The following is an 18662-nucleotide window of genomic DNA, read 5'->3' as shown; positions in this document are numbered from 1 at the left end:
GATTAAACAGGGAAATAGTTATTTACGATACAAGTGCGGAAAAAAGGAAATTCGAAAGGAGTGACGATAAATTAAAACACGGCCGAAAAGGAAAGTGCTCTTTTCCCGCACTAGTGCGTAAAATAGCTCTTTTCGTGCGTGTGTCAAAAGTTTAAAGGGCCATATGTAGTGTAGAACGTTGTACGATACACGTGCGATTAGGTATAGCTGGTCAAGCAGATCTTGTCAGTAGAAAAAGGCGCGAAATTCAAATTTTCTATGAGACGATATCCCTTCGCGCCTACATTTTTCAAATTTGCCGCCTTTTTCTACTGACAAGATCTGCTTGACCAGCTATAATTCGTAACTGGTGTCGATTTAAAACACTCCCTCCCTCCCATCATAATACAACAAATCATATGTTTTATGTTGTATTATTTAATACATTGCCGACTGAAAAGGTGCCAAGAATTCAATCGATATATCAATCGTATGCGATTTATTGCAGGGTAAAAGCCGTATAATAACAACCGAACGTGTCGATAATGCTTAAGGTGGTCGCCGTAGGTGCGTTAAGGACGCAACTATAAATAAGAGCGAGAAATGCGAGATACTTTGATCGCACCAAGGTCGAGGTCCTGTGCGGTAGTCTGTTACGGTCACAATATTATGCTGTTCGAAGCATAGGTAAAAACGCCCAGTAGTCAATAATTTTATTGGCTTGAAGGACTCGCATCCAGGCCATAATTGTTTAAAAAAAAAATACAATAATTTTAGCTGTCAAGTGATATGTCAAACATATGTGTCATGTGTCAATCAGGGGATGAAAAGTGCCATAACCTCAAAACCTCATAAACTCAGAAAATTAAAAATATTGTATATAGAGAGGAAATAATTAAATTAATTTGAAATTCGGTAATAAAATTTACTTACCAACATGGCAGGAACGTTATTCCGTAAGGTTTTTGTTATATAAATAATAATAATTAGCCATTGTTGTTTGAACACTTTGGTACACGGTATAACTAAACATTATTTTGTTTTAGGTTCTATGCTAAGCACTACATTATCGGCTTACAAAACGAATTCCACTCATATAGTAAGTCTTACTACCATTACTTTCACTACTATCCTTGAAATAATAACATTCAATTTATAAATGTACACCTATTTATAGTAATAAGTCAAACCTAATACCCATACTTATTCTGTATATTTTTCTAGCGTACCATACACAGTTCAACTGCTTTTTATGCTGCCCGCAAAGGTACTAGAGCAAAGGCCCGTGCTAAAAAAGTGAAAGTTGAGATTACAAAAGTAGGATTTATTCCCCATAACCAGAGAGGAGCCAATAAGTAAGTTAATACTGTATGTAGTAGTTTTGTACGTATTCAATTGTTTTTTTTATAATTATAATCACCTGCAAATTTTTCTTTCATCCCTGTAAACTTCAGTTCAAGATACCATTAAGAAATGTAATCATGAACCAAGATATGTGATGCGTAGGGATGAAAATCATGTGACAAGAAAGGTATTAAGAATGAATTTGGAGGGAAGTATGAGGAAAGGAAAACCGAGGAAAAGGTGGATGGACTGTGTGAGAGGCAAATCTAGATTTGCATGAAAAATCTGATTCAAGATCTTGACTGTCTGGCTTTTGTGATCAATATTTCACAGAGTAATTTAAAATGTGTTATTTTAATCAAAATCCCTAAGAGTTCAGTATATACTACCTATCAGGGTACTTGCTATTATATTTGCATATTAAAACAACATTAAATAATCATTTAATTACTAAAAACTAAGTTTTGAATAAGAAAATTTTCTCGAGATTTTGCAGCGTCAAGATTACATTCCCTAGATACAAAGTCCACTAACCCTCTTTTAGTTAAATATTTGCAATTGAATAATAGGTAATCAATAGACAGTTCCACACAAAAGGCAAACCCATAATCATGATACTCATGATGCTTCAGGCAGGGAATGTACAGATGTTTCATTTGTGTGAACCCACTTAATTAGTGAACTAAATTGTTTGTATTACATTACAGAGCAGCAGCTAAAATTCATACACCCAAACATGTAGATGACTCCTTGAAACTGATATCCAAGGATGATGTTTTCCCCATGAAGTATTACCAGTGGGTGGTGTATTCTGCCGAGGATGCAATCCGGGCTCACCAAGAAACACACCATGCCACAATGTACAATGAGCCTAGTGCATTTGTGTATGCTAGGGTTGAGATGAACATGGAAGCTGCAAAGAAGGTCAGTCTCCTTTGTTATAATTAAACCTACTGCATGTAAAATTGATGAAACTCTAGGTTATGCCTCTAGATGTAGCCTAGGATATGCTCCAATATCCCATGAATGGTGGCATGAATCCCAAAATTACGAAAATAGCGACTTCTTAGTTCTTATGAGATAATACAATACATTATTAATGATTATTTTGGCTGTGAAATATTATTGTCTTATGCATAGGTACATTTTAAATTGTGTTACAATTTAAATATCAAGTTTGAGAAGGTATTTCTTTAAAAAAAAACTTTTTTTTTTTAAACTTTATGTAGTTTATTGGCCCACTTTGTGTCAGGACAAGGACTACATTTATACCCTAATATCTCATGCATGGAGGTGGCCTGTGCCCAGCAATGAGTGGCTTATTTCTGCCACATTACTATGATAAATTGCCCAATTTCAATCTCAAACCATCTTACAACATGTGTCAAAGTCTCTTTTCACAGAACCGCTTTGTGGATCCATTTGTACGGTTGGCTCTCCTGCCTCACCACTTCCCGCGCGACGAGGAACGCACCATCCTCGCTTTCTGCAAGGCTCCCGAGCAAGTCAAGCAGGCCAGTGAGGCTGGGGCCACCACTGTGGGGGGAACTGATTTGATTAAGAAAATACAGGTATAAAAAACATTAGGTCCTCGTCAGCACAGAATTCTTTACAACCGTTTGTGTCCTAAACAGGTCCTGAAGAATTCACGGCTCTACTTTAGCCAATTTAATCCAAAGAATCAGGTATTACGAAAGTGACCTAAGTATATGGTCTTTAGGATTGGCCTATTTTGCTCTCGTCACGATATATTCACCCAAAGAAAAAAAACAATTGCTGTAGCGAGATGGACACACTAACTATTGTGTAAATTTAAACAATTATTAACATTTCAGGAAGGCTCCATAAAAGTAGCAGAATACGACTTCGTAATAGCGCACCCCAACATCCTCACAGAGCTCGTACCCATCCGTGGCCTGATGAAGCGCAAGTTTCCTAACGTCCGCGCCGGCACCGTCGACACGAATCTAGTGGACATGGTTCGCAAGTTTGCGGCTGGTGTCCAGTATAGAGTGACCAGGGATGAGTACCAACAGAACTTTGGCAGCTGCGACGTCCCCATTGGCAGGGTATTGTTTTGATTTTATTCATTAGATTAGCTTTCAAGTGGGACATTCGGAACTGTACGAATATTCCAATTGAAATTGTTATGAAGTCTATCACAACCAAGTTTAAATACATTCAAACTCTCGTTTTCTACCGCCGAGGTATCAGGACAGCAAAGAAAATTGAAATTCTATTCTAAACTTCCAATTTCAAGGTAGTTTATTGGCTAACAAATTGAGAGGTTAAAATACCTGTAAAGGCTCCTCTTCACGTTGGGCCAACGCCAACGCCAACGAGGGACGCAGCCATACGGTAGAATGAGATAGCAATATCACTTGCTCCCTCTAACGCATAAATGCGTCCCTCGTTGGCGTTGGCGTTGGCCCAACGTGAAGAGGAGCCTTAAGCATAATCTTAAAGAGTTGTCAAGTTGTGCAACGCAAGCTAGTTAGTGCCATCCCACACTTCAATTGTCTCTTGAACGTCTGCGTCAAGTCAACGCTGTGTAAAATGGCGTCAGCGTCACTGCGCAGTTGCAGCGTGGTTGCAGCCATAGAGTTGTTTAGACGCCGACGCTCGGGAAAAGTGCTAGTGTGGGGTGGTCCTTATACCTTCCTATAATACGAGTATGTATTTAATGGTGTATTAACTTAATTTGTTTGATTCAGTTAAATATGGACGTGAAGCAAGTTGCTGAGAATATTGCAGCGCTGCTAAAGGATATACAGTCTGTGAGGCCAAAGAGAGATGGACTATTTATTACCAAGTAAGTGCATAAACTTTTGATCTTGCTTCTATTCAGATTTTATTATTTGAGAGATCTACAGACAGCAATTTATATTTATTCTACCTCCTTTCTCCAAATTTTGCTGATTTCAATTGCTTTGAAAGCGCAAAAACTTTTTTCTATTCCCACTTATGTTAATTTGAATATTAAAATTTTTATTTGAATATACTTGAATTTTATTTATTTATTCAATATAAAAAAATGACTATGTTACCTATACCTACAGTTAGCTGAAATTTCTCTACCAAATAGGATTGAATGAATACAGCAAAATAGGGTTATTTAGACTTACCTGTAGAAAGTATACCTACTTTGCAGTATCACATGTATCCGTTATTTGCGTTCCAGATGTCTAATCAGCAGTCCCCCATCTACAGAGAAACTGAAAATAGATCCGTTCGTGCACGTAGACAGAACATTAGCCCAGGAGGTGCGAGATGACAGCGACGACGAGGACGACGCAGTGGCTGTGGCCCAGTGATTTATAAACTGTAGAACTTACGGGATTATCACACTGATTCGGATCGGAACGCCGCTCCGGTGAGTGAGCGAGACAGCGCTATGCACGTCTATAGCGATGCTCCGCCGCCACATCGGAGCCACGTGCGGATCCGCTATAAATGTGAAAACCGCCTTAGAATTGATTAACTGTAATATAAATTGTAAACTGTAGTTGTTTACTTTATTTGTTGTTAGTACAAGAGAATCTATGTACCTACAGTAATGCCCACTTCCCACGCGTGCCTAATCAGAGAGCCTAACACCGAAAATCGCTAAATGCTGTCATCTTTCTCTGTCACTCTAATTACCTACTTATTATCCACGTCTTAGATAGAGTAAAAGAGAAAGATTTGTGAACTTAGATCTGGATTGAAGACCTGATGATATACACATTTGGATTTCTTTGTAGCATAAGCAACTGCAGGACTATAAAAGTCTAAGGGTCTACCGCTGGCGCTGACTTCTTTCCATAATCTAAAATCGTTATCTGCCTCTATTACTCGAATAAAAATAAAAAGAGCATTAGATTGATTGCTTGCGATTTGTTGCAAGGTCTGTGGAGCCCTTATAACCCACTATTTGACAGCTGTCAAAAATCGTGGGTGCGCTCTAAAACCATAAAATGATACTGTGGATTTTGATTAAAAGTACAGTAAAATTTAAATATTTCATAGTCAAATATGCAGTTGAAACGGATATATTAATCAAGTTTATTTGATTACTTCCAAAATGTGCAAAGTTAGCGTGGTCAAAGCATATCAAAGTCAGTTGATGATTTGACGGTAAAACAAGTACCGTATTTGAATGAACTCTGAAATGAAAAAAAAAATATTGTCAATGTTCCCAAACTGACCAATCACAGCGCTAGATGAAAATCAAAACTATGCTTTTATTGGCTACTGAATAAAAATTCATAAAGGTGTCGACATTGCACTGAAACGCCTTTGGTCACTGGTCGTGAGTTGAGTAAGGGGGGCGTAAAGTAATCCGCCATTTTGTCCCCGAGACAATTTAGATTTATAATTATTTTAAACCTGTGTGAATATAATTAATCCTTGTATAAAAGTGATAATTGGGAGGCTGTGCAGTGTTTTGAGGAGCTGTGATATTTGTGTCTCCAGTTATTTTTGTTTACTTTCATCTTGACGTTTTATAACTGACCGATTTTGACGTCGTATAGAGCTCTAGATAATCAAAATGGGCACAAGAGAGGATGAATACGATTATTTGTTCAAAGGTAAGTTTTCCAATATAAAGTAATATTTTACGTGATATTGATAGGATATACCCTTACACAGTCGAGGTCTTTGGAAGTTTCTTTGAAACCATTGTTCTATCTCTATGTCTGAAATTATAATAACTGATAGAACAAATCTCTTTGTATTTTGTGTTAACATATTTCTTAAAGTTGTAGGAGTGACTTTGAATAGATGTTCAATTTGTAGAACTATACTTAATCGTTTGTATGTAAGCTAAGATCATCAGCTGATTTGGGCGACAACAATCGATTTCACGTAAATTATTGAAGTGAGTCACCTTCGGAACGGTCTATAATGGTAGTTCTAAACCAATTTAAGGTTGAAATACGAAAATCTACAATAGTTAACCGTATGTTTTTGTTTCAGTGGTCCTAATAGGAGACTCGGGCGTGGGCAAATCCAGTCTTCTCTCTCGTTTCACTAGAAATGAATTTAATTTAGAGTCCAAATCAACAATAGGCGTGGAATTCGCAACAAGAAGTATAGAGGTGAGTGGTTTTGCTGTGAATCAGTTTCTAAGGCCATTATGCTAATTCTATGATAACATAGAGGTCCATTGTTGTTGAGTGAAAATAATTCTTTGTGTGACAGGTACATGATTAGGTACAAATTGTTAATGATTTTAATCATTATATACATATTGCTTAAATACGTATATTTTCTAAATAGAAAATAATAATAATTAATTTTGTAAGACTATTTAGTCTTTGAAAAATATGCCACTATACTTTAACTTGTTTATTTTGACTAAAATTGTAATTACATGGATTAAATTAAAGATTTTTATCAAAATAGCTACATTTAACAATATGAATAATAAGTTTTTGGCAAAAATTTCATTTTTGGTACAAGCTTTTATCGCTGACTGTACTTTTCTTACGACAGACAACTAATACTCATCAAGACAATTCTAAAAACCCCTAACACAATTACGTTGCGTTGTTTCATCACAGAGTTCCTATGGCCACTTCCTGTCTCCATCATCAGATCAGTTCGACAGTACCATATTATTGTATTGTCATCAGAACTACATACAGCTGCCAATTTTCATGGCGCTACGATCCTTGGAAGATGGTTAAATTAGTTACCTTAGATTCCATTACATAGTTAGTTACATACAGGTCGACCTAATAAAAGCTTGTTAAAAATAACATGTAACTTTCTGACCTTAACTGACATTAGAAAATATTTGCTTGTGTTGTTAAATAATTGATAAATTTGTCCTATCAAAATTCAAAAAGTTAGCTCTTATGTGGTATATTTTTTACTAAAAACCTAAACTATATTTTGTATCTCAATATTTTAGGTTTAACAATGGCATTCTTGAATAATGAGTACATTCTTTTTGAGTTATAACAGTTAAGTAACTGTCATCACTCCTTATAACTGACAATGATTTAATAAGTAGGTATTTGGGTCAATTGTGCTATCTATTTTATTTAGTGTAGTACAATTGGCCCCTATTAAAAGCTAATGCTGATTTTATATTTCTTATAATGATTATGATAAAGGGGACTTTCTCAATAGTCCTTTATTATTGGGGACTTTCTCAATTGGCCTTTATTATTATTTATTTATTAGTCAAATAAATAACACAGCATTACAGTAAAACCAAGGCACTGTGAAACTACAAAATAAAATACAATATTAAATAAAACCCAATATTAATAATTATTATTAAATAATAATTTATATACCTAGTCCTTATTTGTAAACTTTCTAGCTTTTTTTTATATTTTCTCATTTTAGACTGATTTGGTAATTTTAATGGTGTTAATATAAGTAAGTATGTACTTTATAGAAGTGCTTAATGGCTATTGTCAGTGAAACTTCAGATCATGATTGTGAGAAGTGACAGAAAAAGTTCTCATTGATTCTCAATATATAAACATAGTGTTTCCATGAAGAGTGGAATACACTGATTTAAACTTTCACAATTTTTACTCATTATTATTTACGAAAACGGCACTTAATTGCATGTAATTAAGTTTTAAAATTGAATTATACTAGAACTTATTTAACATGAATTATGTCCTGTTTTAGTAAATAATAAGAAAACCGGATTGGAATGGTCAAATATAAGTTTATAATTAAGTTTGTGTTTCAATCACATTTCTAATAAAATCAGACTATAGCAACCTAGCAAAGTAATTTCCTACATTGCTCAAAAATGAGTAAGTAAAATATGTACTGGTGTTGGCACTGATATCATTGTTGAGAATAATAAAAAAAAACCGGGCAAGTGCGAGTCCGACTCGCGCACGAAGGGTTCCGTACCATAATGCAAAAAAAAAAAAACAAAAAGCAAAAGAAAAACGGTCACCCATCCAAGTACTGACCACTCCCGACGTTGCTTAACTTTGGTCAAAAATCACGTTTGTTGTATGGGAGCCCCATTTAAATCTTTATTTTATCCTGTTTTTAGTATTTGTTGTTGTAGTGGCAACAGAAATACATCATCTGTGAAAATTTCAACTGTCTAGCTATCACGGTTCGTGAGATACAGCCTGATGACAGACGGACGGACGGACAGCGAAGTCTTAGTAATAGGGTCCCGTTTTACCCTTTGGGTACGGAACCCTAAAAATCTACAGTGGTAACAGTATAATTTTTGAGTTGTCGCCAACAAACAACATACATGTTAATTTTCATTCCTGCAGTCAGTGTCCCACGTTTTTTCTGATTCATTTATAATATGAATTGTATAAAATAGGTACATGCACTTTAGTCTATAAATACTAACAATTTAGTAGTAGGTACATAATTACATATAACATGAACATTTTAGTAATGCCTCTGTATACACATTTGGTGCCACTTTTTTACTAAAAATATTGAGGACATACAAAAGGATATATTGTCAAAAGGTCAAATATTTAGGTACCTACATTCTTTAATACCACCTGCATCCTTATTGTTAGATATAATGTATAGATTGGGTTACAAAAACAACCATGTAAGATAAAACAACTCAACATTCTGATAGCCAAATAAAGTTTGCCCCTTTAATCTCACATTAAGGGGTCAATGACTTAAATCATTATTGTAACTACTTCTAAACATTTGTCAATACCATCTATGTGTGTGACATACCTATGAATATCAATTTACCATCAGTTCTTACTTCAGTATGTACAATACAAATTACAAAAAACCTACTCATGTTCGGTATCAAATATTTGTGTATTTTAAAAAGCCTGTCACACACTATTCATTTCTTATCAGAAAGTGTTTGAATGCTTATGTGCTTATGTCTAACTGTTTATACATGAAATCACTATAAGACAGTATTAACTCCTAAGTAAAACAGATTTTTTGATTGATGTTTGTGTTGACTTTATGATTTGATATACAGGAAATTAAATACCTTATTAAAGCTTACCTATTATATTTACTTTGACTAGCATTAACTTGTAATTTTTAAACTATACTTGGTCAAGCAAATCTTGTCAGTAGTAATTTTTAAACTATACTTGGTCAAGCAAATCTTGTCAGTAGAAAAAGGCGGCAAATTTAAAAAATGTAGGCGCGAAGGGCAATCGTCCCATAGAAAATTTGAATTTCGCGCCTTTTTCTACTGACAAGATTTGCTTGACCAAGTTTAGTTGTCTATGGTATTAAATATACATGGTTAAATAAATATATACATACTCAGTTTTTAATAGTACTTTAAAAAGTGTTTATTACGACAGCTGCTATCTGGGCGTGACGTCACATTTATGTTAAATAGTACATAACTACATACCTAAATGTGACGTCACACCCAGAACAGGCGTTTTGAGGGACGAGTACCTGATGTCATGTCTCACATTTTTGACTTTTTGATTGCTTTAAACATAATCATTCTTACATAAACTATGCTCTGTTACATAGGCTTTCCTGTCATTTTACTAAGGTAAATAGTAATATTTATCTTAGTTCAGCAATTCAAGCCCTGTAAATAGTTGATTCAAACTATCTACATATTAACATGTATTAATATTTTTATTAATTGTTCTCAGGTGGATGGTAAAACCATAAAGGCCCAGATATGGGACACGGCCGGGCAGGAGCGGTACCGCGCGATCACGTCGGCGTACTACCGCGGCGCGGTGGGCGCGCTGCTGGTGTACGACATCGCCAAGCACCTGTCCTACGAGAACGTGGAGAGATGGCTGCGCGAGCTGCGCGACCACGCCGACCAGAACATACTGATCATGCTCGTCGGCAACAAGAGCGATCTCAGGCATCTTAGGTAATTATACTCTTACTCAATTATTCATCAAGCCAATTTACATGTCAAAATAAAATTAGAATTATACAGTTAAAGTTGAGATCAGAATTACAATTAAACTTAAAATTAAATATGTATACAATTACTATAAACAGTAGTTATACTGGGCATTTTTTCGCAAGTCGCCAGCCATTGTGCCTATTTTGCGTGAAAAAACGAGGTAGCACTACTCTAGCCACCCCAGCTCCTCCGTGAAATCTACCTCTTTTTACTAATGCTTGCGTACCCCTGGTGCGCTGCGTTGAGGCCGTAGCCAAGAAGGCAATAGATTATTGACAAATAATAATGGAAAACTATAAAAATGTATATCCTAATTTAGGATGAAAGATGCGAAAGTCATGCTATCATTCCCCACCATTATCTATGTTAGAGTTTTCTAGTCCCCATTCTTTTTTTAATTGATTATGTGTCGACACGGCCACCCTGGCTATGCCACTACCACTTGCATTATGTAATCAACATCAGAGTTCAAATGTAATATTTGGTGGTAACCGAATTTTAAAATAATCTCAATATTTGAAACAGCGAATATCTGATACTGTCCCTCCAACCCTTAACACAAACTTTGTTAAATCAACCACACCCACCTACATACATTCAAAACCCACCCACACAAAGTAAGCCATGGACAATAAATGACTATGTTCCAAATCGATTGATTCAATATTGCATATTTTAACATTGATAAGCAATTAAATGGGTGTCATCTTAAAAATAATCTCAAACAAAGAAAAACGTTAAAAAAACATTTAATTTTCAGATCCATCCCAACAGAAGAGGCAAAGGCATTTGCGGAAAAGAACGGACTTAGTTTTATTGAAACTTCCGCTCTGGATTCTACTAATGTGGAACCTGCATTCCAGAATATCTTAACTGGTAAGTTTCAAAACATACCTACAGTAGCGACCAAAAGTATTTTGACAATGATAATAACTTTGGTATTGTATGAAACATATTAGTTTTTTCAAATGATTTTTTGATAATTTAATCAATGGCTTAAAAGCTTCTTAAAACACGTAAAAAGCTTAGTTTCATCGAATGAAAATATAAACTTGGCAACAAAAAATGACAATTTACGGGTTCAAAAGTATTTTGACACGGTTCTTTTTTACAATTTTTTTGAGAACAGAGCCGCAGAATTTAAATATTTTGGAAGTAATTACATCTGAATACTTCTCTTAATATGCCAAACATAAAGCATATTCGAACGATTTCAAGCAAGCTGGCGCGGCTGCACTTTAGAAAGATAAGTAGCAAGCCGAGGTTTCGCAGACTTTTGGTGTATCACTGCATCTGATTTCTGTCTGGAATAAGCAGTTCAAGGCTCGAAACTGCATCACAAATAAGCATAGAAGCGGTTGTCCTCGAAAAACGACTTCTACAACTGATCGTGTAATAAAAAAGATTTCAGTAGAACACCCATGGAAGCGTACAGTAACAATTAAAAATTAACAAAAAAATAACTATAATGTAATGGTTGTTGTTTTTACTATTAAACTACTCTTAATAGAGCATGAATTACATGGTCGACGCCCACTAAAAAAAAATTACATATTTCAGCAAAGAATAAGGTATCCCAATTAGCATTCGCGATTCGTGACAAGTTGTGGACAAGTTCCGATTGCTCAAAAACTTTATGGAGTGACGAAAGCAAGTTTAATTTAATGTCGTCGGATGGTATCAAGTATGTGCGTCGTCCAAATAACAAAAGACACGTTGTGCCGATACCAGGTACCCACCCAGTCTAGCCTGGTGGCATTGGTGGCCCTAACGTAATGGCTTGGCGATATTTTTCTCGCCATGGAGTCGGGCCTCCCGTACGAATTGATGGGATAATGGATCGATATGTATATGAAAATTTACTCTACACACAAATGATACCATATACAAAAGAAAATATGCCACTTCGCTGGGTTTTTCAGCATGATAACGACCTCAAACACAAATCCGATCATGTCAAGGCTTCTTTAATGCAAATAATCTAGGTTTTTGAGTGGCCTAGTCAAGGTACTGATCTTAATGCTATAGAGCTTTTATAGAAAGCGTTGGATCGTCCAGTGTGAGGTGCAGAAATAATTCAAACAATGGGGTTTTTTCCAAGGTCTTCAGTCAGAATGGGCGAACATACTATATGATCATATACAGAAGTTAGGGGACTCTATGCCGTCTCGATTTACTGCTGTGAGGAAAGCCAGAGGATATGCCATTAAATATTAATGAAATGTTTTTTTTAACCGTCTTGCCAGTTCAGCAAAAGCATTTCATTAAAGTGTCAAAATACTTTTGATCTACCTGTAGCGCAAATTATCAGTTTTAATTCTAAGTCTGTTGTTTAGTTTTAGTAATCTAAGTGGAAACGTAACAAATGAAGGGTGAATAAAATATAATCGTAACGTAATGATTAAATATATACCCTATTCATAAACAAATTGAAAGAAGTTCGTTTGTCAAAATACTTTTGATCGCTACTGTACAACGAAGGTTCATTGAACTTAGCTTTGCCTACAATATGACTTTAATTCAAGATTAGTGGAGCATTTATGTGATAATGATATATGAATGTTTGAATTCACATGAAGAATATGAACTGGAAACATTTACAATTAGAGACTAGTGGATTGGGAACCTATTTAATAAAATCTTATTGACTTACTCCAATGGAAGTCTAAAAATCTAATTTTAGTTTTGGTAACTGGCCTGAATTTAAATTACTCTACTAAATGTTTTTATAACGCGATTAAGCTACTTTTATCTCTACAAACAGTCACGAACTAGGGACCCTGACGCACGGCCGCTCCAGATGGTGCGGCCTTAATGCGATATTGATTTACCCTACTGATTGCTAGCATGGATGTGGGTCATCCCAGACGTATTGCGCGAATTACAAACGCATAATCGCACACATAAATAAAATAACAATAAAAAAGCCCTTTATTCATTGTAGTGTTTACATAAAAAATTGAAAAAAATCGCACACATACCACATTGCAATGAGAGAAAGCAGCCCAAACGTATATCGCAACAAGTGGATGCGTCTAAAGGGGCCCAGAGCCCAGCCCCAGATTACCAGTTCGCCGGACGATATCAGCCTGTAAGTTGTTCGGAACTGTCGCCTTTTGCGTTTAACTGACAGGTTGGTATCATCCGCCGAACTGGTAATCAGTAGGCCCCTTTAACAATATATCCTTCGATTTCCAGAGATCTACAGGATCGTATCGCAGAAGCAGATGCGGGACCCGCCCGAGGGCGACGGCGCGGTGATCCGCGCGGACGTGGAGCCCGCCGAGCACACCGCCTCCGACAGCGTGCGCCGCCAGTGCTGCCAGTAGACAGGTCCGTACACATTTTACTAATAGCCTTACCTCCATATACATGGTGGTTTAAAAATTACTGCATCCCCGTTGTCAGGGAGGTTTTGGGATACTAAGCAACTTTTACTACGGGCGAGCCAAAATGTATGAAACAGCCAAAAAATTTTTTTCGCGATTTCGGGGTTGGTCCCATAGTAAAACTTGCTCAGTATATTCTCAAAACCTCTCTGGTAACGGGAATGCAGTAATTTTTTTGCCACGCTGTATATAAGGGTCAATACATAACTTTAACAATTCACACGTTACTCTGACGTTGCCGTCAGGACTCTCAATACTAGGGCTCCCGATATCCGTGCTACACGCCAACCCGTGTATCCGTGTTCTTAGCCCCGGCGGTGCTAAGGCTCCGAATTACACGAACCCGTCAAGATCCGTTCCCGTGTAGTGCGTTCGGCTCCGGATCTACGCTCGGCTCCGGAGCCGCGGACTTCGGCTTCGTTCGGGTATTGAATACACGGCGCCGGCGGACCGACTCCCCCGGCCGGTTCGAGTTTAAACAATATTTAAGAGGTGGTATTCTACTGGTAGATAATGTCTTGATTTATCTTGTGAAATATGGAGGTGTTGCTGAAATGTAATTTAGTTGGATTATATTAAATGAGACACCAATTGTATATTAAATGTTACTGCTTGTAAAGATGATTTAATAATGAGCATGTAGGTTTATTATAAATATTAAGATACTAGAGTCAGACCAAGAATAGTCTGCAGCGGATTTGATAGCCCACGCAGTAGAAGAGTTATTTTAAACGTCATACTTTGTAACGTGCATGAACTAAACATAATCTTAAACTCAACTAACACTTAAAATAATAAATACGTAAATAAGAACTGTAATCATAGGCTTACAATGTAGATTTAACCAAATCAATACGTTAATTTATGAAATGAACATATTGATTTGGTTAAATCAAAATTTTTTTTCAATCGCAATTTCTATGAAATTATGACGTATAAATGACACTTGCACTGCGTGGGCTATCAAATCCGCTGAAGACTTTTTTTTGTCCGACTCTAATTTTTTTTTCACATTCCCACTTATTACTTAGATAATTTATATTTCGTGTTAAGTTCATGGAAATGTACACGTGTAGATTAAGATAATAATGGTTTGCGGGCGGCACATGCAATAAAATAGCCGTGGCAATTTTGACACAGGTATTTTACCCGGCATACCTTTTGTTTGGAAAGTTAAAGAAGTAGCCGTGCTGTTTTACAAACAAGAATTGGATTTTTTCAGTTATGGATTTTTTAAGATTTTAGTTTGCCACTCAGTCGGTCAAAGTATCTAATCTTAGTTCAGCTATTTTCATTTAGTCATACCTAGTTGTTGCCGTTCTGTTTTTTTTTCGTGGTGTTCCCCCCGCCCAGCAAATTTCATCGAAACCGTTAGAGCCATTTCCGAGATGCTCGAAAAATAGATAGAAATTTAAAAAATTAAAATGAAAGTTTATTGGTCACAATGGTTACAAGTCAGTTTAGTTAAATAGTACATTTAGTATTTGAATATAATGGAATTGCTCGTTTAAAGGTATAAGATTCTTTGGTTTTATAAAGAACGCGATCGATCGTCATCGTCACTATACGTCGAGAACGGGCCGGACCCGTGTGTAATTAATATCCGTGGATCCGGACACACGGGTAACACGGGTACACGGATCTTAATTACACGGATCCTAATTATAGTTTATTATATATTATAGCTTATAGTTTAAGTTAAATAATTCAGGTCCGTTGCAACAACAATATTAACTATAATCTACAACGTTTTCGGCACTGTATTGTCAATCTTATATGTAATAGTTTTCAATGTATCTTTTTTGTAATGACTGTTTGTGCCAAAATAAAGAGAAAAAAAAAAAAAATTATCCGTTCCGAACGGGCCACAAATCCGGTTTCGTGTAGCACGAGAACGGGGCCCCGGCAACGGGTACCCGAAACCCGGACCCGACCGCGAGCCCTACTCAATACCACAAACAATCGTGTCCTATGACGTGACTGGAGCAGTTTATGAATGAGAAAGTACTTTCTTGAACTTTACGGTTACGGTGTTAAATTATATCAACAAAATCCATTTGACGTTGTTTTTTTAATTTATTTGGAGGATAAATTTACCAATATTAAATTTTAGACAATCACGTCCACTACCTGCAGTAACTGTATACTGTGCACATAAATAATGTTATTTTTTGCTTCATTACAGAATGTCCAGTCAATATATAAAAGCCGGAGAGAAAACAGTTGGAAACACTGAACGCAACCATTATGAATCATTCCCAGACAGTGGTCTCACAGTCGTCCACTCGTTCGTCATCACAACACTTCGGCACGGCTGTCTTCACGGCCTCAGCAGAGGAAAATAGGATCCTTCGTTATATCAGAATAATATTTCATTGTTGACCAGCCTTACGTCTACATAAACCTGTATTTATTAGTCATGTCGTTGTCTGAAAAAAGGTACCATTTTCTTGGTTCTCAATCAGGCGCCGCTGGCATTAAGATGCATTATGAAATTGTCTTCAATTGGTCGATCTTGTCACGCAAAAAGTGATTATTATAATAATCTCTTTACGATTTGATGGACATGAATGACATCAATCTGTATAGATATTCTTATTCAATTTTGACGTAAGAGCAATTATAATTGATATTTGTAACTTTGTCGTGTCCACTAAAACAGATTTTTTAAGAAGTGGCCTATTTTTCTCCTTTCGTGAAGCCATATCACAATAGAAGTAATTCTAGTCGCATATTGACCGGTTGAACATCGGTATGGTGCTCGATGCACAGCGTGCGTGCGTTCAATACTCTGCTAAAATGACTTATATTGTGGCCATAGAGTAGAGCTTTCGTTTAGCGACAAATGTGAAGCAAACTTAAACAGCAAAGAGTGGCGCATGTAGATAGCTTGTATAATTGTCGATTTATCGGTATCTAAGTATCTAGTGTCCGAACGAAAAGATAAATAATTGTTACAGACTTTATGAACTAGAGAGCTTCAGTTCGCACTGAATGATTTGGCGCTCTTAACAAGTGATTTAATATTGGATTTAATGTTTATTTAAGGGAGCAACGTTTTTCTTTCGACTTTAGTTTATAGTTCATGTTATATCTATTTATTTAGTTAATTAATGCATAGTTATCTCAACCAGATTTACTTGGCGTCATGCTACTAGATATATTGACATTTCCCTTTATAATTAATAACAGAGCAATAAATTCGGGAGAACGAAATTTATAATTAATGTTTTAAAAGAGTAACTGTTAAATAGCACACAAATAAATAGCTTGATATTTAATATGTCTTATTGTTTTCGTATTACACTAGCGGTAGTGTCGAGTAAGTAACGAATAGCTTTTTTAAAGGGACATTTCTGTTTACGGATATTATGTGCCTTGGACATGGCTGGTCATGTACATTTTTATTGAAGCTTTTAATTATTTTTGCCCTTGTTCTGGAAAAGACCGGGTGGTGGGTCGTCGCGGGCCGTACACGGAAACAGCATTCAATCGATCACATACAAGCGTGTTGTAAAAACTCAGTTTATTAGATCTTAAATTCAAATAACAATTTAATAATTGTAAGTAAAATCATGTTCATAGTTTGAATAAAATACATCAATAAATTCAACCAAAACTTTTCACGCATCACCGTAAAAGTGAAAGAATTAATAAAACTGACAGGTGATTTTGGCTTGACGTCAAGCAAATATGTCCGTGTACGGTAGATGGAATCACAGGGAGTTGCAATAAGGGGCCGCGGGGCCGCGCGGGCGGTGCAATACTCAGCCGGCGGCCACCGCCATATGCAGGCCGCTGGTGCATTTCAGTCGCCCGCCGAGACCGCTCACTCTTTCAAGGCTTGTTCGTAAGCTTTTAAACCACGAGTGCTTTGGAGACCTATTAACATAACATCTTCACCTATTAATGGGTACAGATGCTTTGCAATTTTCTATCGTATTTACACGGAAATTTACGAACGCGTCTTGTCGCGTCTATTTCAGTCAGTCTCGGTACGAAATGTTGACATTGACTGAAATGGCATGACAAATACGAAGGTTTCCGAGAAAATACGATGGAAAATAATTATGCACTACATCTGTACATTCAAAACGCATAATAAAAAAACTCGCGCATATCCTAAACGCATACCTACAGTCTCCGTTCCATCACGGATGAAAAGATCGCTTAACATAATATTGTATTATAAACTTTATGAAGTGTTAAATAAGGTTTAAATTTGAAAATCATTGCGGATTCGATAGAGCGTCCCGTCGATACCCCACGGCTCCGAACGCCGTTCTGCCATTGTGGCTTGGATTATTTTCGATACATGAATATGCGGTGTTCGTATTAAGAAATATATAATTGTATTATGGTCTTTACATATGCATGGTTATTTTTTTAGTGCCTATCTGTAATTACTTTATTAAAGACAAAGATAATAAAATATAATGTAAATTTGCTGGCTTTTGATTCCTCACAATTTTATTATGATTAATGAAATGAGTTTTTGTATCTCCTACAAATTAGCTTTTAGAATAGCCATGAGCTTACCATGAGTCACGAATTTACTTTCTATACATCTCGCTCGCACTAATTACGTACGAGCGAGATGCATAGAAAATAAGTTAAGCACGCTAGTGAATAGGTAAGGCTCTTAGAGCATTTAATAACTGGAATCGCCTTAAGAGCTTACCCCTCTGCCGAAAACCTTGCACAATTGTGCAAACTTTTGTATGGACTGACATGGCTATTTGTACGTTACGTACAAATCATGTAGAAATAGCAATACATTTGACGTCCCCTCCCTCGCAAAAGTCGGCATTCTGCTTTGTAAAGAAAAAGACAGCCATGACGTCTCCAGTTAAATGCTCTAAAAGGCTAGACACCTACTCTTACCTATTCGAGGACTGTAGATACATGTTGGCGGCTCCTTGGTATTTTCGGTCGGTTTGTTGAAGTTTGTTCGTGATTTTATTAAAAAACTTATACTTATAAATAGAAGCCACCAATATGAAGCACGATTTTCTTTAATTACTTAAATAAAGATTAATATAGCCAGTCAAACAACATTGTCAGTAGAAAAAGGCACGAAAATC

General features: G+C 36.3%; 2 protein-coding genes across 2 annotated transcripts; both read left to right on the top strand.

The window, feature by feature from the left end:
* Nucleotides 1-802: 802 nt before the first annotated feature.
* LOC134679655 (large ribosomal subunit protein uL1m) lies at nt 803-4828 on the top strand. The gene is made up of 8 exons (XM_063538607.1): nt 803-935; nt 1026-1078; nt 1204-1334; nt 2031-2247; nt 2727-2894; nt 3159-3392; nt 4038-4135; nt 4505-4828. The coding sequence occupies exons 1-8, from the start codon at nt 917-919 to the stop codon at nt 4635-4637; spliced, it is 1053 nt and encodes a 350-aa protein (XP_063394677.1). The 5' UTR covers nt 803-916; the 3' UTR covers nt 4638-4828.
* A 769-nt stretch (nt 4829-5597) lies between these two features.
* On the top strand, nt 5598-18021 carry LOC134677464 (ras-related protein Rab-11A). Its single transcript, XM_063535949.1, has 6 exons — nt 5598-5894; nt 6283-6404; nt 9918-10150; nt 10950-11065; nt 13388-13522; nt 15764-18021. The coding sequence occupies exons 1-5, from the start codon at nt 5855-5857 to the stop codon at nt 13516-13518; spliced, it is 642 nt and encodes a 213-aa protein (XP_063392019.1). The 5' UTR covers nt 5598-5854; the 3' UTR covers nt 13519-13522; nt 15764-18021.
* The last annotated feature ends 641 nt before the right edge of the window (nt 18022-18662 follow it).

This window comes from Cydia fagiglandana, chromosome 2, assembly GCF_963556715.1.
Source record: "Cydia fagiglandana chromosome 2, ilCydFagi1.1, whole genome shotgun sequence".
Taxonomy (NCBI): Eukaryota; Metazoa; Arthropoda; class Insecta; order Lepidoptera; family Tortricidae; genus Cydia; species Cydia fagiglandana.
This window is presented reverse-complemented; position numbering and strand designations above follow the sequence as displayed.